A 27,377-nucleotide genomic window follows, 5' to 3' on the forward strand; every position below is an offset into this window, starting at 1 on the left:
CTCCTCTGAAGTTCACATCCTCTTGAAACATCACTCTCTCCCCATCCTTATCTCTGCCTTATGCTGACCTTCATATCATGCTCTTACAGTGATTAAAGATTTGGGCACAGGGCTATGGATATTTCTCTCTGTTCTGAGTCTTATCATTCTGGGTTACTTTTATTGTCCAAATGACGTAGTCATCCAACACACAAACTTCAATTCCTTGACACCCTCCATTGCAGCTACACATTCCCATGGCCTCATCCTAGACCTTGTTATCACACAAAATGGTTCTACTCAGAGACCTCACTCTGTGACCAGTCTTTAATCTTTCCACATCTCCCACTCTTACTGTCTTTATACTTCTCCTTCTAACTTCTTAAGAGCACTAGTCTTCTTGGTCTCTTCCCTCATCTAGTCTGTTAGCTGCTGACTGATTTTACTTTTTTTCATCCTTTCCTTGTCCAGTTTGGTTTATGAGGTCAGTTGTTTCAATCGCTTTCTTACTAGCACTCCCAATTCCTTCCACTCCATGACCTTAATCACTCCAGCTCCTCTGCCAATCCCTGAATGTGGATCAACCCAACCATCTGCTTTTTCTGATCTGCTCTTGGAGTGCCAAGAAAATTGCGTAACTGCATTTTCTAACTTGCTGCATTATTTATGATTTATAGCCTCAGCTAGTTGGCTCACTTACCCGTTCCCTAAAGTGGCTCTGTCAAACATTCACTACTGTCCTCCAGCCACTACCCACGCCATCTTCCTCTGTCACAGATGATCAAGGCTTATGTTTTACAGCAAAAGTAGAGGGCATGATGTCTGAACTGCATTAGAACTCTCCTTTTCATCCTATACTCAGCAAGCTTTTCCTCTCATCTCAGGGGATACCCAAAGTTTTCCAAAAGCATCCCTCCACCTATTCTTTTGATTGGAGATTTTGCTCCATAAGGCTCTCTTCTTCTTTCTTCAATTTTTATACTTCCTCTTTCTCTAAAAACATGCTCAGATTTTTGGGCATCAAAAAAAAAATTCCCTTAATACTGCCTTCCTACAAAACTACAGCTCTTCCATTTCCTTCATCCCCAATTGCTTGGAAGAGTTGTCTACACTTATTCTATTTTCTTAAGTCCCATTCAATCCTCAAGATATTTGGCTTGCATAATTCTAAGAAACCTGCACTCAGTAACATTCATAGTAACCTTCTAATTGTCAATCCCAATGCTATTTTTTCCCTCCCCAAAGCCCCAGTGCACGGATGTATATCCTAGTTGTAAGTCGTTCTAGTTCTTCTATGTGAACCATGCCACAGTATGGCAACTGATAGACAGGTAGCATGGTTCCACCACCAGGAAATGAACCCGGGCTGCTGAAAATGTGAGAGCCAAACTTTGACCACTGGGTCATCAAGGCTGGCTCCCTATGGCTTTTTAAAAGTTCTTCCCTATTTGACCTCGCTACTGGATTGGCTATTGTTGACTACAACCTACTTGAATAGAAATTCTCCCTTCTCTTGGATTCTATGACATCATTCTCTTCTAAATTTTCTGCTACCTCTCTTCCCACCCTTTGTCAGCCTCTTGATGGTATCTCTTAATCTGCCTGTTTCTTAAATATTCAGCTTTCTACTGTTTCTTATTTGACATCTTTTCTACACACTCACGTTTAGACAACGTCATCCACTTTGGTGACTTTTTCTTTCTTTCTTTTTTTTTGATTAAGCTTAGCCCTGAGCTAACATCTGCCACCAATCCTCCTCTATTTGCTAAGGAAGACTGGCCCTGAGCTAACATCTGTGCCCATCTTCCTCTATTTTATATGTGGGACGCCTGCCACGGCATGGCTTGGTAAGCAGTGCGTGGGTCTGCATCCGGGATCAGAACCAGCGAACCCTGGGCTGCCAAAGTGGATTTTGCAAACTTAACTGCTATGCCATCAGGCTGGCCCTCGTGACTTTTTCCTAAGTGTATAGCTCAGTAGTTGAAGTATACTCACATTGTTGTAAAACAGATCTCCAGAACTTTTTCATCCTGCACGAGTGAAACTCTATACCCAATAAACAACAACTCCCCTTTTCCCTTCCCCTCCAGCCCCTGGCAACCACCATCTTACTTTCTGTTTCTATGACTCTGACGACTTTAGATACCTCATATAAGTAGAATCAGGCAGTATTTTGCTTTTTCTGACTGGCTTATGTCACTTAGCATAAAGTCCTCAAGGTTTCTCCATGTTTTAGTATGTAACAGGGTTTCCTTTCTTTTTAAGGCTGAATAACATTCCACTGTGTGTATATGTTGCGTTTGTTTTTCCATTCATCCTTCAATGGACATTTGGGTTGCTTACTTCTTTGCTATTGTGAATAGTGCTGCTATGAACATGGGTGTGCAAATATCTCTTTGAGACCCTGCTTTCAACTCTTTTGGATATATACCCAGAAGTGGGACTGCTAGATCACTTGGTAGTTCCATCGATATTTTTTGAGAAACCGTCATACTATTAACTTTGGTGACTTTAACTACCACACATGTGCAGCTAACTTCCAAATCTACGTTCTCTGCTGCAATCTCTCTATCTCCTGAAATATATAAGGCTATGAACCCACAAAGGAAGAGAACACATTTTATCTTTATAACCTCTGTGTTTCCCAGTACTGGGTATAAAGTAGATTCTAAAAAACTTCTTATTTAAAAGACTATGCCTTTTGAATTCTGAGTGCATTTAACAAAGAACTCCTAGGAGAGCTAAAGTCCAATATTTTCTCTATTGATTACTGTGTAATTCAGGATGAATCACTGTTGTAAGCTTAATGGTAGGCACCTTGAAATATAGTTATCTTTCTGCTTATAATGCCTACCACTGCTTCACACATACTAGGTAGTAAGTATCTGGTTAATTAAATAATCTCAAATATTAATCAGAGAGTAGCAGTGGCACAGTATTGAAATGCTTGCATAATTTCTCTTTCTTATTTCTAAATGAAAATATCAAAGAAAAAAGAGGAGAAAATATGGGAATTAATACGCCATTACTATACTCCTACACAGGTTTTAACACAAATACAAATATGTGGGTTATATACTGAATGAACTTTATTCTGATCATATGACCTCAGTAAATAAGAATCTGTCAATAAAATTTTTGGAAAAGCTTAGTAAATAGCAAATTTACAACACCTCCGAAAAACAGTTAAAAAAAAATCTTGTTGTAGGATTTGGACACTCATTATTATTATATATAAGGTTATAGCAAGAACACCTAAATAATATTCTGAAATCATCATGAAATTAAAATTACGCCCAGATTTACAATGGAAAAAAAAGCTGTCCAACATCAAGGTGATTGAGGGCACAAAATTTAAGCCTTGCTCAAGACAATCAGACGCTTTTTCCTTTCACTAGTAAATACAGCTTTAAAACTTGCAGTAATGTCTGCCAACTCAGAGCCCTGAGAAAATAAGTCACTTTCTTTGTGAGAAAGAGAAGAAGAGAAAAAGGATATTGTCAACAATGTAAAAGGAATGCAGAGTGGCAACAGCTCCAAGTGGACCTGGCAGACTGCAAACACTGGAATCACCAGGGAAACACAGAGCTATGAATGGGCAAAGGGCTGAGTGAAATGCCTGAAGCTCATTCTATGGTTCAGCGTTTAAAAACCAAATGAAAAGTCATGAAATGCTGGAAGACTTTAGTTATTTTGATGAGCAACTCACATACTAGTTGAATTAAAAGAAACAACTGTAGGTCAAATGAATACAAACCTAAACATTTTTTTTTGGTTCCTCTGATTAAAGTTTAATCAACTCCTTCTAATTTACAAGATTCCGTTTTCAGAGTTCCACAAAATGGTAGAGCTGGACAGGATCTCAGAATTTGTCAAGTACAATTCCCTCCCTTTTAGGATGAGTCCCAGAGGGACTGAGTCATGCTAGCGTAGTCCATCGGAAAGCTGAGACTCCAAAACGAGCCTCTTGACTTCTAGCTCAGATATTAATTACACTGTACAATCAGTTCTCAGATGCTAGTCTGAGGAGGAGTCACAGGTGGCAAAGAGTGACTGTTAAAATCCAGATTCCCAGGCCTCTTCTCAGAAACTCTGATTCAGAAGATCCAGGGTGAAATGCGGGCCTTTGCGTTTTTCACAAGTTTTCCTAGTAATTCAGATTAAGGTGGTCCTCAGACCATACGTACTTTGATAAACTGCTGGAAAGCTAGACAAGTCACAGGGTCATTTAGAGACAGGCTCTTCTCTATTCTTAGGTGCAGACTTCCAGGGATAGTTAACTAACCTAACCGGAAGGGCGGAAAAAATATTTCTCCCATGAACCATCATTTGCGACCTTGCTTTAAAGATAGGAAGGCACACGGAGTAGAGAGGCATTCTTATGAAGTAAGTATAGTGAACCTAGGGCGTATGGGTGACATGAAGCAGGCTCATACACAGCCTGGGCTTCAGAGAGGACGAGCCAACCAGCGGAGGCAAAAGGGGAGGAAAGAAGAGAGATAAACTAAAAAACCCTTGACAAACAAAATAACCTCATTCTTGGAATGGACAGATGGGGAGATAGATATCAAAACAAATCAAGCAAGATGCTAATCGTAGAATCTAGGTGATGGGTATGTAGGTGTTGACTCTACTATAATGTTTTCAACTTGTCTGCATGTTTGCACCCACTCCCCCAGTTCTTGAAGCCTTAAACTCCAGGACACCGGTGTTTCTACTTACTTCTCCCACTTTCTCCACTTACTTATCTGTCTGATCTTTCTTTCCTTCGCCAATTTTTCCTCTTCCTTCTGTTGCTCTAACTTTAGTTGGAACTCAAATCCTTTGTTGTTCTCTACATCATCTCTCTTATAGATCTTAATTTTCAAGATGATACTGAAATGTCAATGCTCACACAACTAGGTGAAGTCTATTCCATCTGCAATTCCCCCCAGTACTATTTTACTCTCTTCGGCGCCTCTAGTTTCTCTGTGTTCCAGGGAACTGTCTTAACAGCCCAGTTACATTGTAATCTCCGTAAGGCTAGGAACCGCTCTTTCTTTTTCAGTGAGCCTCTTATACTTACAGAGTAGGCACTCAGTGAATACTGGATGATTCAATCTTATTTACTTCTAGGGCTTCAACTATCACTTTTATAAATAAGACTCTCAGATCTATGCTCTCTCTGCCCTAACAAGTCTGCTGGACATTTCTACTTGGATAAACCTTCAGGTCCCTCCAACTCACCTTATAAAATGTGAATTCATCTTCTCCAGTAATCCATACGTAAGACTTCAGAGTGAGTTTTGATTCCTCCCTTTAGCCCCACAACCAATCAGCTGCCCTTAAGTGTATCTGTCTTCAAAACACCTTCCAATATCTCCAGTTACGTTAATTTCCACACCCACAGCCACTACTAAGTTATAAGTGAGCCCTAATCCCCTAGGTCTGCACTACTTGAAAAAAATCTGTCTTCCTGCCACCAAATTTTCTTCTTTCTGTAATCCTTATATGCCAACTGTCAGGTCTATTCTCCTAAAAACTGTTTTAATTATGTCACTCTTCTCTTTACAAAGCCTTTAACGTCACCTTCTTACCTATTAGTCCAGACACACTTTGAAATGCCTCCCCCCACCCCTTGTGCCTATAGAAATTCTACCCATTCTTCAAGGGATGGCTCAAGCTGCCAAGCCTTGTTTAACACAGGGATTCACCACTCCAGCCAGACTCCAGCCACTCTTCTCCCTCTGCTGCTATTCTAACGCTCATAGATAGCATCGTCCAGGTATCACTGATCACATATTACTAGTATATTTCTGTGTCTACCATGTCCCCTACTAGATGGTAAGACCCTTTGTAAGGGTCCTATCTTGAACAATTCATATTTCACACAGCCCCCAGGTCCACCGCTTACCTGCAGATTCTAAAGATTACAACCTTTAAGTGGAGAGCAACTATCCATGATGTAGTATTAAGCAAATGTTAGAAGAATATTTTCAACATCTGGCTTAAAAATGGCAAGTATGCATACAATGAAAAGAAATCAAAGCTATGAAGACTATCTGAATGTAATCAGGAGAAAAGATAATGCAGGCGCTGAGCAAGCTAAACTTTGAAGATGATCATATCTACTCATAAAGGGAATTACCTTAGGGCTGCAAAGTAAATTAAAAGAATGCCGGGAGTAGGAAGCATCCCTTAGTTTATGTACCTTAGTACAAAGCTAAGTAAACAATATCTCAAAGTTGGAGCCAAGGGTGGCATTTTTACTAGTATGGTCAGACATTCCCTAAAAAAAACCCCATAATTACTTTCCCAACCTCAACTGTTTTTAACAGCATTAGCTAATGGTTCTCAGATACTGTTACATAGGGTGTGATGCATTACACACAAATTCGTCTTCCCATATGCAGAAAAAAGCTGACGTAATAGGTCAAATTTTATTAAGCTTCTTAGGAGAAAAATGCTGGCTAACCCAGTGCAAAGAATTCACTCATATGGAAAAGTTTAATAAAAAGAAGTAGAGTCACATTCATCATGAAGTTGGCTATTTGTGATGCATACCACAGAACTGCTTCATTTTTTAATTAAATATAGATGGGTCTTCATAAGGCTTGTTGCATCAAAATTCATATTTATAAACAAAATAAAGATATTTTTAATTGGTCCATAAAAAGTTTCTTTTACAAAGGACTCAAAGACAAGTTTTCTTAAGTGAAATAGTTTTTCCCTTCTGTTTTTAAGAATAGCTTGCTTTTTTAGGTATAGAGCTATTACACAAAACAGTTATACTATATTAGGAAGATACTATTGAGTGACACAAGAAAATACAGCGACCACTCTGATGTAATAAAGCAATAAAATAGAAACAGCAATGCCCACATTTGTGTTGAGACCCAAAAGTCCTTCATTTTGGCTTGTCTTTACTTTTTCTGGTGTTATCTATTGTATTAAAGCAAGGAGTAGCTGATTTAAACTTGCTTCCTGCACATCGCAACCTCTTGCTATTCCTTAAAGGCAAAGAAAACTATGTGTGAGGTGCTAGTATAACTGAGCCAAAATCAAGACTATTCTGGCCACCAGCATATCTCCATATTAATTCAGGTAATATGTGCCAAGAATTATTGAGCATGGACAACATATGGAGTGCTATGGAAGCACTGTGGGAGATAAAAAATATTGATACTATATTATGTATGCTATTATATTATCTCTGCCCAATATTATTTATACTCTTGCAGTCAAGACTGACCAATATGAAAAATTAAAGCCAAAGTACTCAGTCTCATAAGACACATCACAGCGTCAAGAGCGGCACAACCACAATGCCAAGGAAGGTGGAGGCAGGAGAAATACTGTGAGGTCAGAAGAGATTGACTTGAGCTAGACAGTGAATGATGATGGTTTAGAGGGCAGCAGGGGGCAACTTAGGCATGAGCATGACCTAAGAAAAATACAATCAAGCTATACTGGAGAATTCCTATAGGGAAGTAATGGGAGAAAAGGTTAGAAAGTCGCCTGGAGCCGGATTAGAGAGCCCTGATACCAGCCTTAGAAGTCTGGGCTTCATTCTGAGTAACAGTGTTTCTGGAATTCCAGTGTACACAAGAAGCACCTGAGGGATACCGGTGACTAAACTTTTAACTCCTAAGAGTCCAATTCAGTTGGGATGGTCCCAGAGAGCCACATTTTTTTTTTTTTTAAAGATTTTATTTTTCCTTTTTCTCCCCAAAGCCCCCCGGTACAGTTGTATATTTTTAGTTGTGGGTCCTTCTAGTTGTGGCATGTGGGATGCCACCTCAGCATGACCTGATGAGTCGTGCCATGTCCGGGCCCAGGATTTGAACTGGTGAAAACCCTGGGCCCCCAAAGCTGAGCGCACGAACTTAACCACTTGGCCACGGGGCTGGCCCCCGAATTTTGTTAAAGGTTAGGCTCCCCAGGTGATTCTGGCACAGGTCCACTGGCACACTTTGATACTCTGCCCTAGGACCAAAGATTAAGAGTCTTTTTCTACCTCTACCAATTCTTGCAAATTTTACCTCAATTTCCCAAAAGCTCGAAAACACCTAACTGCTAGGCGCAGAGGTCTCTCCTCGGTTTTTGTATTATCCAGTTTTTTTTCAGTATTTGGCACTGACTTCGTCACTGTTTACATCTTGAAAACTATCTTCTGTTAACAGTGCATTTTTCTGGTTCTCTCTACCTCTCTGATCCCTAGAGTCCTCTGGCCTCTCATACGTTGCCTTTTCTTTATGTTTTCTCAGAATTCTGACTTTGGTCCTCTATAGTTCATTCATTGCCAAGGAGTATGGAGATCTTTAGAAGCTCAGAAGTTTAGCCTTTGTCCTGCAGATAAGAGTTATAGAAGATTCTAAACAGTGGAGAATCATAGAGAAAGGGATAGTCTATGAACATTACCTTGGCAATGGTCTGCAAGAAAGTATTAGCGATTGGGAAATAGAAGTAAGGGAGAATAATCAGACTATCAAAATAAACAGACATGTAAAGTCGTCACCAAGGGGTGGCTTCAGAACGAAAATGCTACTTTTCCAGTAGTCCTTCCCTTTCAGCAACTAGTCTCAATTCAATAAATCAACAGGCAAGGCACTTCTAGATATACTAGTTTCATTACCATGCGGGGCTTTTTAAAAATATAAATTTAACCATAACAACACATCGGGTCTCTGCAATGTTAATTATAGAGCAAGAATTTGATGTTATTGTTCTCTTAAAACACCAATGTGAGTTCTTATTCTCTAAAACAAGTGGCACAGGATTCTACAGTATTTGATCTTATGTTTGATAAGCTTAGTTCTTTCATTATGGAGTCAATAAATCATCCTTAATACAGATATTATTCGTAAATGACATGACTTCTTTTTGCCTTGAACTAACGAAAGAGTGGTAAAAGTATGTTTATTTTACTTTCTATGAGTATATTCAAGTTATTAATGCTATACTCATTGGTACTTTGGATCTTACAGTATTTTCTATAATGGAATCTATGAAGTTTCTAAATGAACAGACAAAATAGTATTTAGAAATGATAATTGAAACATTCCAGAATCTTAGAAAAACAGAGGCAGAAAGCACCCAAATTAGTTGCAACCCTACTGCCATCTAATTTAGTAAATAAACCAATTTATTGGCTGTTCTTTCTCAAGAGATCCACACTGGGAGATGCTAAGCTTTTATCAAGATCAATTTCAACTTTAACAACTCACACTACAAGAAAAGTGGGGAAGATGCAAATTACTTCTCCCTACTGTGTGATCTTGGGAAAATTATTGAAGCATTATCTTACTTTCCAAAGCACTATCCTTATTATATACTGTGAAGATAAAACGAGATCTATTGAAGGTTCTTTGAGCACCTCCGGCCAGAAGAGCTACAGAAAGCCAGGGTGTAGTCATTTTGACATCAGCTATTTCTCTTGCCTTTTCCTCTTGTTCTAGTCTCTTTGCAAATGAAACTAAATTGGCCATCACCTTCTTCTTAATAACCCTTCATGTAGTTGAAATTGCTATTCTCCACAAGTACCTTAAGTAAATTCTTTTTAAAGAAAATTGCCTGAACCATAAAACAGCAATCTAGGGCTGTGAGTCAGCATTTCACCTAGACATAAAATCAAAGTAATTTAAAATAGGTAACAGGCGGTCTTTTTGAAAGACATATACATCTCCTTGGAGAAGCTTTGAGAAAATTGGAGTTTGCAAGTTTATGAATAGTTTATTACATTTCAATAAGTGTATCGTGAATCAATAAAGCAAAAGTTAAGGACAATGAGCTCATTACCAAGCCAGTTATTGATTTTTCACGTTCCAAAATAGAACAGTGCAGGAAGGATACAGAGAAAATAGGATTTTTTTGTAATAATAAAAATTTTAAATATCTTAGGAACACAGACATGAAGAGATGATAAGACAGGAATTTTCAGCAATGTTTATTCAAGTTAATTTCATCTTTTTGGTAATTAGAAATATTCTGTGGTTTTTACTCTTAAAGATATCTTTTTAAATCAAGTCCGAGGAGTTTGCAAAAACTGAATATTACCTTTTATTCATTTATTCTTTCAATTTCTTATATCTCTTCCTCTCTTGCCTTTGAAAAGTCTACCTTATTAGCTTCTGCTTAATAACCAGCTTAGTCAGCTCAGGCTGTCATAAAGAATACCATAGACTGGGTGACTTAAACAACAGAAATTTATTTTCTCACAGTTCTGGAGGCTAGAAGATCAAGATCAAAGTGTCATCATGGTCCGTTTCTGGTGAGAGTCCTCTTCCTGGCTTGTAGATGGCCCCCTTCTCACTGTGTCCCCATGCGGTCAGGAAAGAGAGAACAAGCTCTTTGGTGTCTCTTATAAGGTGACTACTCCCACTATGAGGGCCCCATTCTCATGACTTCATCTAACCCTAATTACCTCCCAAAGGTCCCATCTCCAAATATCATCACATTGGGGGTTAGGACTTCAACATATGAATTTTGGCAGTGAGGGGCTGGGGGGGGGGGTGGGGTGGGCGACAACACCACAAACATTCAGTCCATAATATTCACTAATAGAAAAAATGACATCGGCTCCAAATCTGGAAATGAACAAGTCAACTTGTTTTCAAAGAATTCCAGTAGAAAGCTTCCCTTTTTCTTCCTTTTATAGCAATACAATTCAACAAGAAAGGAACTTCCTAAAAAATTTATGAACTAACACTAAATTCATGAAGCAGTAACTTTCAAAAACCAAAGACAGAAAGTGAGACATACATTGGTAAAAAACTAAGAAACAGAATATTAACCTATTGGTATATTAAATAAAAACAAATTTTAATCCCCTATATTTTGTTCCTTTATCAACTAAACGTTTTTAAAATAATTTGAAGCACTTGGATGTCCTTGGAAAGTAATACTATAATGCACAATAACATTTCTGTATTATTACATTTTCATAGACATTAAAAGGAATAGTAAATCTCGTATTCTTTCACTCAAAATGTGTAAAACCGAAACAGTAAAACAAAATTGATAAAATTATCATCAGTTTGTGCTGGATTTTATCTAATTTTAATGAAAACAGTTATTTTTATTACATATTACATACATTTAGGGGTATAAGAAATATATTTCTCTACATTTTGCACAAAATTCTTCATTGCAAAATACTTAAATACACCTCCCTAAGAACATTTCCACAACGATCATAAAATGAATGGAAAGCATTTTTCAAATTTCTGGGTGAAGCGTAGGGGAAAGCAGGATGAGAAGTGACTGAGATCCAGAGTTCAGGTGCTTTGGTAAGGTCATCCAACTAGCAGGCTGCAGAGTTATGGATGGGACTGAGGATTTTCTTGTCCAAAAATGCTGCAGATTAGTGTATTCAAGACGAAGGGGAAGAAAATCTAATTTTAGTCTAGATCATTTTATACCAGAAAACAGCCGTAGAAACTAACTTTTAATATTTCAAAACTCAATTAGGTGTGTGTATGGTCCATTGGTGTCCAGCTTTAACACCTGCCTGTTCCCGTAAGTGCCATGTTTCACCACAACCCCAGCTTCTGCACACTTGCTGTTAGCAGCTAATTCTTTTTCACAGAGAGCCACAAATTGGGAATAAAGTTCTAACCCATCTTCTTTTCCCGAGTTAGAGTGATACTGCATGTTTCTTCCTTTTACTCTCCCCCCAAGGGTGGCTTGAGGGATGATAAGAATGTTGCCAGGTAGATCCAGTATAGAGACGAGCTTGCCGTTTTCTGTCTCACTTAATTTCACGTTTAACAGTGTACTAACTGGGCAGAGAAGAAAAGGGAAACGTTTTGAAGTGAGAAACAAACATGAAGAAAACCAATAATCTTCTAGTCAGCAAATCTCATCTTTAAAGCTCAGTTTGTCAGCTCCTGCTTTTTACTCAATGTCTCTACTTAGATTTTAAAAATTGCTTCACTAAGCTGAATGATCTAAGCATGAAAAACAGGGCAAATTTCATGCAGAAAATGGCACAACGTTTTAAATCTGACTTGGCAGTTAAGATCACTTAAGTTCATCCAGAAAGGACTAAAGAATTGACTATATCCTGGAACCTCAAAATACTGTTGTCTCAGGGGGATGCATGAGAAGATTTTGCCTTCTTGCTCCTTTTTATATTTCATGAGCAAATCCCATTGGGAAAAGACTATGACAAATCCTCCTCACACCAAATTCTGCTTTATAACAAAGAATATTAAATACAAATCTTAGTGCATTTGTTACATTAAACTTAGTTGCCTAGAGTTCTATGCAGAGACAAAAGTTCCAGGTTCAATCCCATTATAAACGAACTGATTTTGTAGTTTCAGAATCTCAAAGGCACTGCTAACACGGACGAATCAGTTTACAAATATAACCCATGAGAGAAGGGTAAAGGTAAAAGCAAGAATCATCAGAAATTTATTGTTACAACTGAAAAAGTAAATCAAAAGGTATAGAGTTACTGGCATTATCTTCGTATACATACAACACAACATGGTATTATTTTTATAGAATTTATGAAATTATACTCTTATAGCTAATGTGTCAACATCACCATAAACATCTATGTGTAGCTAAAAATCTAAACTTAGAAAACCTTTACATCTCAACATTAGCCATTTTCAAAACAATAAACAAGAGAAATACCTAATGTAAATAGCCTTAGGGTCTTCCTACCTCTATAAAGGGTATAAGTAACCTCTGCTTGTAGAGAATAGTCCTGAGAGGACAAACGGTAAAAGAAACTATATAAACCTCACACTTCTGCCCAATCAGCCTTGAAAAGGTATGCCTTCGGGTGGGGTAGTCAACGGCTTCAATTATTAGAGGGTCTGTAGTCAAGATCAGCAGGAATTCAGTATGGTTGCCCCCCTCTACAGGGAATGAACCTGGTAAAAATCTGTGAAGGTGAACACCCAAATGAATTCCTAAGCTATGTATTAAGTGCTATCAGTTTTCACTTAACTGACATCTATTTTAAAATTCCTCTAATTTTCTCTATTACAAATAGGACTTTGCTATATAGCCAGCAGTCCTTACTGACTGCTTCTAAGGAAATTGTAACTCTCCAGAGCACTTCATTCCAATGGAAATCACTATGCAGCTATCTGGCCTCAGACTAGTGATAGACCAAAGAGGCAATTTCGGAATAACAGGCCAGAGAGGTGAGTAAAATTTACTATACTTCCCCACACCTCCCTCTACTGGCTATAATTGAGAATTCAATTAATACTCTAGGTATACAGATAGCAGTATGTAGAAGTAAATATAATAGAAATACAAGTGTCAGCAGGTAGAATTAAAATGAGACAATGAATTAATGGCACGTTGGAAACTGAAAGATCCTAAGACAGATTGTCAATCCAGTATCTCTAATGATGTATATGGGAAGTTATGCTTTGACAGGTCCCTGGATCTTGGCCCAATTATACTGAAGATGAATTGAGGAAGAGTCTGCACATCTCTATGTTAACCTTGCTGTTTCAGACTTTATGGCTATAACTGGTTGTCATATTCCCAAGGTACCAGTGCATGATGTGATTGGGAAGATCTGAATCCATGCAGCAAGTATGAGGTGGGGGTTAAGAGAAGCCCATCACACTGGCTTACTCTGCCCCCTGGAGTAGTGGAAAGTATAAGCTAATGCCATCAATAATAGATGGGCTTATTTTGCTTACAACTCACACTAGCAGAATGTGACTCTTAAGAATCACAGTTCTTTACTGAGAATCATGATATTTAAAGCTTTGTGTTAGACCATCCACTAAGAGAGTTAAGGTGGACCTCCTCAGTGATTTTTTTTTTTTTGTGAGGAAGATTAGCCCTGAGCTAACATCTGCTGCCAATCCTCCTCTTTTTGCTGAGCAAGACTGGCCCTGAGCTCACATCCGTGCCCATCTTCCTCTATTTTATACATGGGACGCCTACCACAGGATGGCTTGCCAAGCGGTGCTATGTTCGCACCAGGGATCTGAACCGGCAAACCCTGGGCTACCAAAGTGGAATGTGTATGCTTAACCGCTGCGCCACCAGGCCGGCCCCCTCCTCAGTGTTTTTAATTCACCACAATCTATGCATGTATTCAAAGTGAACTCAGATAGACACATGGAAGCACACAGAATTTAATTACTATACAACAAAACGCAGCTTGGATTTGGTTGGTTCATTTCATCTTATTATGATTAAGATCCATTTAAGAATATATGAAACAACTTCAGGAAGTCAGTCTTAAGTCACAATGACAAAAATTCTCTTCCTAATTTTGAAGATTTCTACTATACTATTTATGGTGAAGAAAGATTTAATTCAAGGCAAAATATTAACTCAGGAAAATGGACAGAATGTCCAATACTCAAGCTTTAGGACCTGGCAAATCATCCTCTCTAACAGGCACCCTTATTTCATTTTCTCCTTAAACCCTTCAGAGATCCCTATTATCCTCCAGACTCAAATTTCAAACTATTACAGTTACTGGCTTTCCATCTTCACCTACTGCAGTTTCTTCCTTTTTTTCTTTTTTCAGGGAAGGATTCACCCTGAGCTAACATCTGTTGCCAGTCTTCCCCTTTTCTCCCCTCACTCCCCAGAGCGCCTGAGTGCCCGGTTGTATATCCTAGTTGTAAGTCCTTCTCGCTCTTCTATGTGAGCACCACCACAGCATGGCAACCAACATGGTGTGATTCTGCCACCAGGAAACAAACCCGGGCTGCTGAAGCCGTAAGAACACAGAACTTTAACAACTAAATCATCAGGGCCCGGTCTATCGTAGTCCCTTCTTTCTTTTTTTTTTTGTTTTCTTTTTTTGTTTTTTTTTTGTTTTAGAGGAAGATTAGCCCTGAGCTAACATCTGCTGCCAATCCTCCTCTTTTTGCTGAGGAAGCCTGGCCCTGAGCTAACATCCGTGCCCATTTCCTCCACCTTACATGTGGGACGCCTACCACAGCATGGCATGCCAAGCGGTGCCATGTTCGCACTCGGGATCCGAACCGGTGAAACTCAGGCCACTGAGAAACGGAACATGTGCACTTAACCGCTGCACCGCCGGGTGGCCCCATTGTAGTGCCTTCTTAAGTCTAGTTTCCATCCTCTGACAAAGCTGTCAACATGTTTGATGTCTCGGTATAAATTCCCTCTAGGAGCTTTAGCCTTTTGTCTAAGCTGTTCCTCTTCGGGCTATTTACCCTTGAGTTCCACTACCTGAAGCTCTTCTGGGTTAACTTCTGCAGGCTTCAACAACCCATTTGTATAATTTATATTTCTTATTAATCAGACAATGGGTGTTGTTCTCTACTAATGAAGAGAATATAACCTGTCTCCAACCTTAGGGATAGCTCCATATTTCAAGCTTTTTTTTTTGGACATAATTATTATATCGAATGCTCTTGAGAGAGTATATGATTTGGTTTGGTATATCTGAACCTATGGCATTATAACAAGCAATGTGCAGTGCTATGGACTGTCCAGGATACTGCAAAGCTGCAGGCAGGTGAATTTATTCATCAGAGATGCCTGAACATTAACTCTGCTTTCTCTGCCCCTGGAGGAGGTGTGCCTGTGATGACACTGAGGTTGGTTCGAGAATCAGGAGAACCTTATATTTATACACATTTCCAACAAAGAAGTGCCATATAAATGGTTAATGTAAATTCTTCCATAATAATGATGTAAGCCTGAGCTGTCTGGATTTGAAGGGATCCACATCTTATACATACAGTGTCACCTACATGCCCCTGTCAGGGACTCTGGGAGGTAAGGAAACTATATTAAGAAATACAGCATCTGTTTCTCCCTATGTGGCCACCCTGCTTCCAAAAATTTCTGTATCCTTGGCTGAATCTCAGTGCATTGTCTGTCTTTGTGTGTGTGTACGCCCTTCGAAACCAATCTATAAGCCAGGTGAAATGCTGCAGATGTTTTAAAAGAATTCCACCACACTTGCTTACTTTAAACTTTGGAAGAGGCAAATAGCCAAAGCCAACAACAATACACCGAGTTAAGTCATTTATAATTTACATACCAGGACAATTCAAGATTGTGCTTTTTGCCCCTCTGGTTCATTTATCTATCACTATTCATTCTCATTCTTAAAAAAGAAACATCAAACACATACCCATCTTGGGAAGAAGTTCTTTATCAGCTCCCTTGAAAAAGCACACGTAGATCACTAATGCTCTCTGAACCTATGAGAAATTACCACAACTCAGATTAGAAAGAAACCTCTATAAAGAGACACAGAAGTAAATGAATAAAACTTCACAGCTGTTAGAGGTTAAACGCAAAGGAAGATAAGTTTTTACAAGAGATTTCATTTCTTAAATATGTGAGGAAACAATCTTTTTCAATATTGAATCACCTCAGTTATCATTTCTTTCAAAAATTAAAATGCAGCCAACAGCAGTGAAGACCACAAGTTAGACCTTCAAACATTTACTTCTAGTCAAAAACTTTAGGACTATGAACTAGCCTCCTACCCCCTCAGTCAGTCTGATAGAAACATTCACGGTGCAGCGCCCCAGTTACTCAACGCCAAATGAATTCACATCGTATCAGATGTGGCTCACGGGTAAGCAATAGTGTGACTGCTATCTTTTGACATTATCACTCTTTATTCTTCTTAATCCATTTATTTGCCAATAGTGAAAATAAGGATCTGATTCTACTTCAATAAATTCCAAGAAACTGTCCAATTATTTTTTGTTATTGGTGTCAGTGCTTTAAACAAACATAGTGATTACCCTCGGAAACTGCATTTATGATGTTAAGCTTTACACGACGAGGCTGTCTGTTAGGAATGTAAGCTTATTTATTTCATCTAATGACTTGGATATTTCTTTATTAGCTCTTGTATGACAGAGACTATATGGAAAAGAGACACTTGACAAATGATTTTGATTTTACTGCTGAATGAATCATTACATTTTTTATTTTGTAGATTAACCTTGCTGAGTCCGAGACCTATTATGAAGATGGAATGAGTTAATATTTGTAAAGTGCTTAAAACAGTGCCTGGTTCATAGTAAGAGCTATATAAGTGCTCATTAAGTGAGTATGTTAAAATAAATTTGAGGGCTGAAATACAATTTATTTTACATTTTAACTCCCAAAGCACTTTACAGGCTGCTTTGTACATGACAGGGACTCAATTTATCTGTTGAGCGCATGTAAGTTCAATGGTATCTTACAGGCTGTATGTGTTATCTAAATAGTCTTCCATGTAAATATAAATGCAGCTCTGCACGCACATCTATCTGATTTACCTGGAAAAGAAGCAATTTTAAAAAGTGTGACTGTGCTTTTGGAACAAGCAAAGGCCTCTAATGCACACCCATAACCAGGAGCTGTCGGGTTGAACGACACGAGTACCACTGTCCCAGGCCTCTCCATCGGCATTGATTCAGCAGGAGCCAAAATCTCAAGCACATTCATAGCTGGACACTTGCAATGTCAGAATTATCTAATTATCTGCAGAAACAGACACCTGTTCTTCTCACTCGCCACACTACCTCCTCAGTACAGTATTTTGGTATTTTCCTTTAGTGTATTCCAATAATAGATCTTAAGTTGTGACCTACAAATTCCCCTCTTCAGGTCAGAATCACTTTTCTTGTAACTTCTTTTGGTAAAAACCATTTCAAACATATAGGAAAGTAGAGATCAATCTCACTGTAGCTTAAAAAAGTTCATCTCCCAGGAAGAGAAACGTTAGCCTGTGACAGCAAAGGGTTAAACGAATGAAACTAAGAACACACAAAGCAACCTTCAAATCTTTTAACAATGTTTTTAAAAAATTAGAACTTTTTAATAATAGAATAGGGAAGAGGATGCTTGAGAAAGAGGAAAGAATTTACTTTCTCACTATCTAATTACTTGTCAGCTCTTTACGCTAATTGAGCCATGTGTGGGAGTGGAAGGGAAAGCTTTAAAACAGCTTTTAAAGTTTATAAACACAAACTGATACTGTGAAAGACAGCAATAAAATATCTGTGATTTTGCTTAAGGAGATGTGGCATGAAGAATATAAAAAGACAAGCAAGGAAGAAATCGAAATGATTAATAGTTTGAGATTTATAGTCCCATGAGGCGACTACAATAGGCAATTCTTTGGATAGGATGGCAAATATAAAAAGAATATAATACCAAATAATGTTAGAGGAATCACGACCTCAAAATAAGGCAATAACAAAATAAGAAACATGAATTTTTGAGAAGGAAAAAGGGAGGGGAAAAATATAGGAATGTTTATGTCTATAAATATTTCCAAATTAGCAGAGGGTAACATTCTGATTTAAGAATAATTACCCACACATCATAGTTTATGGGTACTATGTAAAATAATGACTAGGATTGCGTTAAGGAATTCTAGATCTGGGACCGAATTCGGCAAACGACTGAAGGAGATGCTCCCAAAGTCTTAATTATGAACTAATATTTTTCTTCATTTCAACCAAAAATAAGTCAGGGGCCGTAAAGAACATTTTAATTTTTTTTTGCACGGAGTGGCAGCAGGCTGTCTTAAAAAGGCTGTTGGGCAAGTGGAAGGAAATCATATTGGTGTAAACGTTTTTAATTCTTTGCAGGAAATGTGTTAGATAACAATGCAACATTATTACAAAAGTAGCGTTTCTAGTTGGAAATAAATCAAAGTCTTAGAAGTTCCTTGAAAAACAGACCTGTTTCGTGGGAAATCTCATTTCTATGCTAAAACCTAGCTGTAGTCAACATAGGAGGGAATTCGACGGGATCTGGAGCACAAGGCAAAACACATCGTGAACGTTTGCAACAAATCTAATCTACAAGCTCGAACGAGAGCAGCCACGGCCACCCGCAGCCCGAGCAAGGCGAAGGGCGTGGCAAGGCCTTTGCTCTTTAGGAGCAAAAAGTGTGAGATAATCAGGCCTCCAGGTCACCGAGCTCAGGTGGCAGAACGGCGAGCGGAGGTTCACTTCCCGCGGCCCCAGGCAGGGGACACGCCCTCTCTCCAGGGTAAGAAGAGGGAGAAGGCGCGGGGCCGGCAGGGCAGGACTGAGGACACGGCGCAGCGAGGCCGGGCCCTGTGGGCAGCGTCGGGAGGGCGGCCGGAAGTCCCGCGCCGCCCACAGCACGTGCCGCGCGCCACGCGGCAGGTTCGCAGGGAGACGCGGGGGGACGAGTCACCACGACAAGGCGGCAAGAACCGCCCCTGCGCGCCGGAGGCTGACTGGAGCTGCGGGGCCGACGTTACCTCCACCCACTGGGCCGCGGCGTCCCCCTCGGCGGGGCGTACTTGCAGCCGGGCGTGCAGGCACTGCTGCAGGAGCGCCCGGGCCTGAGGTGTCCGGCCGCTCTCGGCCATGGCGGAAGCCGGCGCGCCGGTCCGGCGGGTTCAGGCTGCGCGCCGCGCAGGCTCCGCCCCCTGCGCGCAGGGAGGAGGGACACGCTGACCTCCGTGGTCCCGCCCATAGGGGGCGGGGCCTCTGTCTAGCGCTCGGATTTCCCGGATGTGTGGTCCTCAAAGACGGAGTACTAACCCCTCTACGGAACCCGCCTGACTGTAGAAGGCGCTCGGTGTATACCTCTAAACGAGTGAAAAGACTCATTGGATCTCTACCTTACAAAACTTTTGAAAAAACATTTTTCAGCTCGGAAAACAGGTTTTCAGACATTGAAAAAATTTAAACCTGCTGAAGTCCATGTTATGCCCATTATGAAGATAGGTAAATAGAATGAGTCTATTTAATCACAAAGCAAGCAGAGATGGAACTAAAAGCTATAAATCCTTCAAAAATTTGCTTACCCCAATCAATAAAACAAGGCTGCCTCTTCTAGCAGAAATGCTATAAATCATTCTGATCTCGCAGTTGCTGGAAAAGTGTTGGTATGCGACATGAATACACTTTTGCAGATCAATTCTTTAGAACATATCCTCGCCAAAAAAAGAAAATGTGTTTGTTAATAAATTTCTTAACCTCCTACTAATACAAAAATAAAATGACATATTCTAATGCATGTAGTGGTATTAAATTCTGTGATGTGTTTCCTGTAAGTACATATTCAAATGTAAATAAAATTAAACAAGGGGTTGATTTTCTTTCCCACATAACATATTCCTTGAACAGGCATCAGATTAGCATTCTTTTTCTATGGGTTTGGAGGATTTAGACCACGAACAATAGTGTTACCCTGATTGCATTACCCAGGTCATTGATTTGGGCTCAGTTGGCACAATATGCCTATACATTCGAGTCTGTTGTTTTAGAAGATGACATCACTGACAGTGTTGCTATCCATGCAAAGTAGTGTGACTGAAGAAAATAATCTATGCATAAGCAATGGTCCTTTCTATACGAAATTGAAGCCGGCTGTTTGGTGGTTATCTCGCAGGCTGCCTTATACTCTTTGTAAAAATGAAAAGCAGGGGCCAGCCCCATGGCTGAGTGATTGAAGTTCTGCCCCCTCTGTTTCTATGGCTCAGGTTTGCAGGTTCGGATCCCCAGGCACACCTACTCTACTCATCCACCATGTGGTGGAGGCATCCCACATACAAAATAGAGGAAAATTGGCACAGATGTTAGCTCAAGGCTGATCTTCCTCAAGCAAAAAAAAAAAAAAAAAAAAAAAAAGAGGAAGCTTGGCAACAGATGTTAGCTCAGGGTGACTCTTCCTCACCAGAAAAAAAAAAAAAAGAAAAAAGAAAAGAAAAATCTCACATGATCTGTGATTGCTGCATTGCAGGGATTTATACATTTGTTGAAGTTTGTCTGGAAGGCACAGACAAGTTGCATTGCTTAATGTCTGTACCTTTATGCAGACATTATAACTATTGAGTCCTTTCCTTTTCACTCTCAGACTCAAGTTTTGCAAGACTGGAAGGAACTTTGACACAGAGCCTCTTAGCCTTGGCCAGGAATGAGATAGGACTTCGATGTCCATTTGTGTATGGGTGCAGCAGATAGGGAGGTCTCTTGAGAATAGGGTATATGGTTCCCAGAGAGCTTTCCACGGTGAAGGGACCTTAGCAAATTGGGAAACTCTTCCTGTGAATAGATGGAGTCTGGTTGGTAATCGTCAGCCTCTCAAAAATCACCAACCTTTAAACCTTCCTGTTGGGTGAGGATCTCCTGGATATTATGTAGGTAGTAATAGGTTGTGGCTTGCTTATTCTTTCCTTCTACCTGCAGAGGGCAGTAGAGAGTAGGCACCAAAGAGAAGGTATTTCCTTCCTGTATTTTATTTTTTGAATATCTATTCTCATTCCGCAAAGAATTTAAGAAGGTAAGACATATATACAATACAGTAGTAAAATGTGAACAAAAATAAAGCATTAGGAGTAAAGAAAATAGAAATATGTGAGTAAGTCTCAGTGGGGGAAACTGAAAACAGAGAAGACACTTGTTCTTACTGGAGTGCTAAGATGATACAGTATGTCGCAAAGTTTCCACAGATATATAACTTTAATTTTTATTATAAAACAATTATTTCCATTGTAGGTAATGCTGAGGTGGAGTATGTTGCACAATTTGCTTCAAGTTAGAGGGAAAAGGCAAAACACAGCTTTAGGTTAGCTCCAGAGGGGGATGGTGGTTCTCAGGAAAATAGGAAAACTTTGCCTTGTGAGTGTCTAAGAAGTCACTGTCCGGGCAGGAATAGTTCTCAAACAGCTACAATGTTCAAGGGGACAGTATAAGTACTGGGTTAACTCTGAATGCATTCTAGGCTCTCTGGGATGGTACAATAGTTGGTTTAGAGTTGTTTTAAATTGTTCAATTCATTCAAGTTGTCTGCCCCAAATTTTGACATTTCAAAGTATTCCACAATCATGAAAAATTTGAGAACCGCTTCTAAAAGCTCCTTTATAGTTGATGTTATGCTTCCCGACTGTAAAAAGGAAAGAGAGAGAAAGGAACTATAATCTGTTTCACAGTTCTCAAAATAAACAGAGCTTTTCCTAAACTTCAGCTCTGAAATGAACCTCTCACCTGAGGCTTTACGTGGGGGTATGCTAATCAGTAGAAGTGCAACTGGAAGAGGTAAACAGTTCATCTTAGAGAAGGCTGGAAGAAATCTAGCCCCCCACTTCAGAGCCCAGAGATTTGTATTTTCTCAGTGCTTAGGGAGGTGATCGGATTCTGAGAAGTTGGTTCACACTAACTCAAATGTACATGAGACTGGGTTAGCACCAGAATACTAATTTATTTATTTATAATAAGAAATATTGCTGTGACATGGAGTGGAAATTCTCACCTTGGGTGTGATCAGCACATTATCCCCTGTGGTCAAGCAGGGGACACTAGATCATATTCAGAAGTTTCTCTATCAATTTCCTATGAGAGATAGTTGCTCTTCCATCAGGGCGTCTGAAACTGAGATTTGAAAGACCCATGTGAGTTCTGGCTTCAAGACGCTTGCCACATACATTAAGATTGTGAGGAAAGAGAAAACAAACAGATGTGAAAAAGAGCCTGAAATAAAAAGTCCAGGGGCACATGCTCCAAACCACAACCATATATCTTGTCACAGAGCCTCTTCTTACACAGGCAGAAACTGAGGCTATGAGCATTAATCCAGTGGAAAACCTTCCATGTGGAAATAGGAGGCCTGGGAAAACGATAGTTCCCACCTAAAAGCTGAGTCTATCTTTAACGTGTATAGTTTGTACAACCAGGCAGGGGATGGAATTTAGTTTGGAACTTAATATTGATTGTTCTTTCGGTTCAATTTGCTTTTTTTAATTCTTATTTTATTACTGCACCATTTGCTGGTGTGTTGCCTAGGTAACACAATATAGCAAGTGCTTTTAATTCGAAGGCAGTGATGTATGTCTTTGGCAGTGTGTCGAGTTTCCCCAGGGTAGGCTGATAAATTATCTTGAGCTTTGGGTTATTTTTCAGTTCATAGTGTTGTGATAATTTAGCAAAGCATTGCATAACCTTTCGAATATTTGTATACTTCTGTCAGCCGTTTTGTCAATTTCGGCCAGCCTGTTGTAAGAGCTTTGTATAATTATGACACCTGCATCTTTTGTTGAAAAAAACTGTTCAAGATTTTGAAATGGGCAAAAGAGATTTCGAGATATTCTTTTAATGGAATGCTGGAGCCTCTGGAGATTGCCTGTTCCTGTAGGGTTATATAGGGTTTGTCTTTGACTAGGCTGTTTTACAACTCTGCAGAGATAGACGTTAACTTCTGAACACTGATAGTAAGCAAATTGTTCCTGTCCCTAAAGATGTAAAACTTGATTATTATTCTGTGGCTATTGACCGGTTCTGCCAGTTTTGCAACCATTTGTACACTCATTTCAGCATTCCTTCCTCGACTATAAATGTATAGCACCTTGAGTTCTCTCTCTTTTTTTTAAATAAACAAATTTTAGAATAAAATTTTACAGAAAAGTTGCAAAAGAAGTACCGAAGTTCCCATATATCCCTCACCCAATTTCCCCTGTTCCTAAGATCTCAAATCACTACAGTACGTTTGTCACAGTTAAGGAACCAGCACTGGTTCATTAATTAAACTCCAGACTTGATTCAGATTTCATTAGTTTTTCTCTAAATCCTTTTTCTGGATTCCATCCAGGATGCCACATTGTATTTTGTCATCATGTTTCCTTAGGCTGTGACAGTTTCTCAGACTGTCCTTGTTTTTGATGACCTTGACATCATTCGAGGAGTCCTGGTCGGGTATATTGTAGGAGGACCCTCTTTTGGAATTTGATGTTTTTCTCATGATTAGACTGGGTTGTGGGTTTTTGGAGGAAGATCACGGAGGTGAAGTACCATTCTTATCACATCATATGAAGGGTGCATGCTGTCAACATGTCTTACTACTGATGCTGTTAACCTTGACCACCTAGCTAAGGCAGTGTTTGCCAAGTTCCTCCACTGTCAGGTTACATCCCCCTCCTTTTCCATACTTTACTCTTTGGAAACGAATTACTAACTAAGCACAGCCCAGGGCCAGCCTAGTGGTGTAGTGGTTAAGTTCCCGCACTCTGCTTTGGTGGCCTGGAGTTTGTAGGTTTGGATCCTGGGCGCAGACCTAGCACCACTCGTCAGGCCATGCTGTGGCAGCATCCCACATAAAAGAGAGGAAGATTGGGACAGATGTTAGCTCAGGGCCACTCTTCCTCACACACACACACACAAAATCAAAAAAACACAGCCCAGGGGCTGGCCCCGTGGCCGAGTGGTTAAGTTCGCGCGCTCCGCTGCAGGCGGCCCAGTGTTTCGTTAGTTCGAATCCTGGGCGCGGACATGGCACTGCTCATCAGACCACGCTGAGGCAGCATCCCACATGCCACAACTAGAAGAACCCACAATGAAGAATACACAACTATTGTACCGGGGGGCTTTGGGGAGAAAAAGGAAAAAATAAAATCTTTAAAAAAAAAAACAAAAAAAACACAGCCCATACTCAAGGAGTATGGAGTTAGGAGCCACCTCGTTGAGTGGGGAGGAGCTGCATAAATTATTTGGAATTCTTCATCAGGATATTTGAGTTCTCTTTAGAGCTAGTTGTAATATATTGCTGGTTCCTTTCTTATTCAGTCAAATATGAATGAAATAAAAATCTTTGACACATGTTGATTTTATATTTGTATGAGAGTTGTGATTTTATTCTCTTTTAAAAATTATCCTCTCATATCTTTCTACCAAGAAATGTTGTGGGAATTACTTTTTATATAGTTCTTTGAAATACACGAGTAAATGTCATAAACAAATACATTATTTTGAAAAGAAGATATTGAATATTATTTATAGTAAAAGAAAAATATAAATTATTTTGTCACACTAACTGTATCAGTCAGGGTCCCATCGACAATCAAATAACAAGCTATAAATAGGATGACCTGAGAAAGTTTTCTTTACAAAGGGACTGTTTACAGAGATGTGTGTGTAGGGGAACCACAGGGAGTCACGTGGTAACCGAGGGTGTAGAAGCAGCTGAGATGTTACCACCTTTGCCTGAAGGGAGAAAGGGAGGGAGTCTGGAATCCAAGGGTACAGGTTTGTATAAGACCTTTAAGAGAAGGAGTTGACCTTCTGCCAAGAAGCACAGCCAACTCCAGGTGACCCTTTAGGGAGGGAGCTAGGGAAATAAATACCGGACCCCATTCTCCATCTTCCTTCCATTTCCTGCCAGAGCTTCCTATTGGCAAAAACCAACCAGAAGTCAGGAAGCATGGGGACCTGTTGACGTCCCAGCCTCCAGGGCAGAAAGCAGGGTGGAGAAGGCTTGAGTATGGATCTGGAAGGCAAGGAAAATATATCTGGCACACTGACTGAAGATGTCTTAAAGGCCACAATGGGGACTCATTTGTCATCGTTGTGTTGGAAGATGACAGCTGGGAAGACAAAGAAAGAGATAGCTGCAGTTAACATTTCTAATGGAAATCCCTAATTTCCAGAAGAGTTTAGGGAGGTGAAATTTGACTTAGTGAGTTATTGGTGTAAGATGAGTCAAGGTCCTTGACCCCCAACCCCCTTTTTTTTCAGCCATTGGGGATACGGCAAGACATCAGAGGAGCATGGTTGCTGGGATCCTAGCCTTAGTGAAAATGCCGCCATGCAGCCCAACTTGCATGGGATGGAGCCACTGCCTTCAAGGAGTCTTGCAGACTGGAACAAGAGGTGTGTTGGAGGGGGCCACTAAGGACCTAAGTCCTTAGAGCTCTCCTGAGGTCCTTTGGACTGTGGGGTAAGGAACTTGGAATTACATTTAATTTGATACAGGAAAAGTAATGAACCATTTTTATTGTCTTTGAGTGTTGTAACTAAGTAAGTTTCATCTTGACTCCAGCAGGAAGTAGATAGATAACAGAGATTTCGAAAATGAATTGTTTGTATACTCCTAAATCTTCAATTGCACTTGTTTGAGATGGAAAAGGGAGAGGAGTGTTAGCAGATGGCAGCCCCTGATTGTTTGCTTCCTCTAGCAAGTCAAGTGAAAGAAATACTGTAGATCCTCAGCATGCTTGAGGAGGGACATTCTAAAGATCTCACAAATAGAGAAAATTCAAATTCCTGAATTAATTACTAACTGCATTCCTGTATTTATCCAGTTGTTTGTAAGCATTTATTTGGGGCTGGCCCAGTGGCACAGTGGTTAAGTTCATATGTTCTGCTTCAGCAGCCGGGGGTTCGCCAGTTCGGACCCTGGGTGCGGACCCACATACCACTTGTCATGCCATGCTGTGGCAGTGCCCCACATGTAAAGTAGAGGAAGATGGGCATGGATGTTAGCTCAGGGCCAGTCTTCCTTAGCAAAAAAAAAAAGAGGAGGAGTGGCAGCAGATGTTAGCTCAGGGCTAATCTTCCAGAAAGAAAGAAAGAAAGAAAGAAAGAAAGAAGGAAACATTTATTTATCAGGTGTTGGAAATGTAGGAAGAGTAAGATGCTATTTTTACTCTCAGGGAGCTCATAATTTAGTGAAGAGACAAGCAAAACAATGAGAATTAGAAAAACTGTTTCTCCTTTCCCCATTGTGTTGTTCCCTCCTAATAGAGGAAGGACAGGATCTGGAAGGAGAGCCACTTCCTGGAAAGCCTGAACTAAACTAAATTAGGGCAACTGGCTTTAATTGGAGGGAAGATAAGGTCTGAGGCTCAAATAATCTGGCATAAACTGGATTTTCAGAGCCACATCACACCTAAGCAAATTTTTTCTTAGTCACCAACTGACTTTGTCTTCAGAATACCTCTCTGTCTTCTCTCTCTTTCACAGCACTTCCCTATACACCCATTGTCCTGCCTTCAGGGTCTCCAAAATTTGTTCCAGGCTTGACCTCCACCCTGGATGGTTTCCTTCCTCTCCTCTAGGCCACAATCAAAAGTCTAACATTCTAAGTACTGTGTTGAGCTGTACTCTGCTGGGTGTGAAGCTGATTAAAGCAATTCTCATTAACTTGTGAATGAAACTTAACCTTCTTAAAAGGTATATTTGCATTTTAATAGCAGTCCCTTAACGCAAATTAATCTCTAATTGGCAGAATGTGTGAGAGTTATTTTTTGTGGGAAGAAGTAGGGGGAATTACTTCTCATTCTCTAAATTTAAAAGAGTCGCTGCTCCCAGGGCCCTGGAGCCTCACCTCCCAGTCCCTCTTGAGCACAAGGCGATTTTGCTTCTCTTCCTGAAGCTAATCACTCAGAAAAGCTTTTCAGGTTAAATTCAATGGACGTCATCATCTTTTGAAAAGCTTTTATATTTGGGGAAATTCTCACATTGGGAGTACCCCTTTCCCTCCCATGTAGAAATCAGAACTCAGCTCCCCAGCCTCCTTTGCAGCTAGAATGCAGTCGTGCCAATTAGATACCCTCCTGCAAGATTCACTTTGGAAGTGAGCAATGTGAATGCGCAGGCTCTGCCTGGGGCTTCCAGTTGCCTGATGTCTGTGTCAGCAGAGCGTCCAGGCACAGAGGGTTTAAGATGTGATACAGAGTGCCATGG

General features: G+C 40.0%; 1 protein-coding gene across 3 annotated transcripts; it reads right to left on the minus strand.

Moving 5' to 3' along the window:
- Nucleotides 1-10,145: 10,145 nt before the first annotated feature.
- On the minus strand, nucleotides 10,146-19,400 carry DTD2 (D-aminoacyl-tRNA deacylase 2). Of its 3 annotated transcripts, none has more exons than XM_023623568.2 (3): nucleotides 19,178-19,400; nucleotides 16,067-16,136; nucleotides 10,146-11,738 (listed from the first exon to the last, which is right to left on the minus strand). In XM_023623568.2, exons 1-3 carry the CDS (start codon nucleotides 19,286-19,288, stop codon nucleotides 11,413-11,415), a joined length of 507 nt encoding a protein of 168 aa, XP_023479336.1. In that variant the 5' UTR covers nucleotides 19,289-19,400; the 3' UTR covers nucleotides 10,146-11,412. The 3 variants fall into 3 exon arrangements, with proteins under 3 accessions (XP_023479336.1, XP_023479340.1, XP_023479347.1); XM_023623572.2 differs by having other exon boundaries at nucleotides 19,220-19,351; XM_023623579.2 differs by lacking the exon at nucleotides 19,178-19,400 and adding an exon at nucleotides 18,627-18,769.
- Between the last annotated feature and the right edge of the window lie 7,977 nt (nucleotides 19,401-27,377).

Source organism: Equus caballus, chromosome 1, assembly GCF_041296265.1.
Source record: "Equus caballus isolate H_3958 breed thoroughbred chromosome 1, TB-T2T, whole genome shotgun sequence".
NCBI lineage: Eukaryota > Metazoa > Chordata > Mammalia > Perissodactyla > Equidae > Equus > Equus caballus.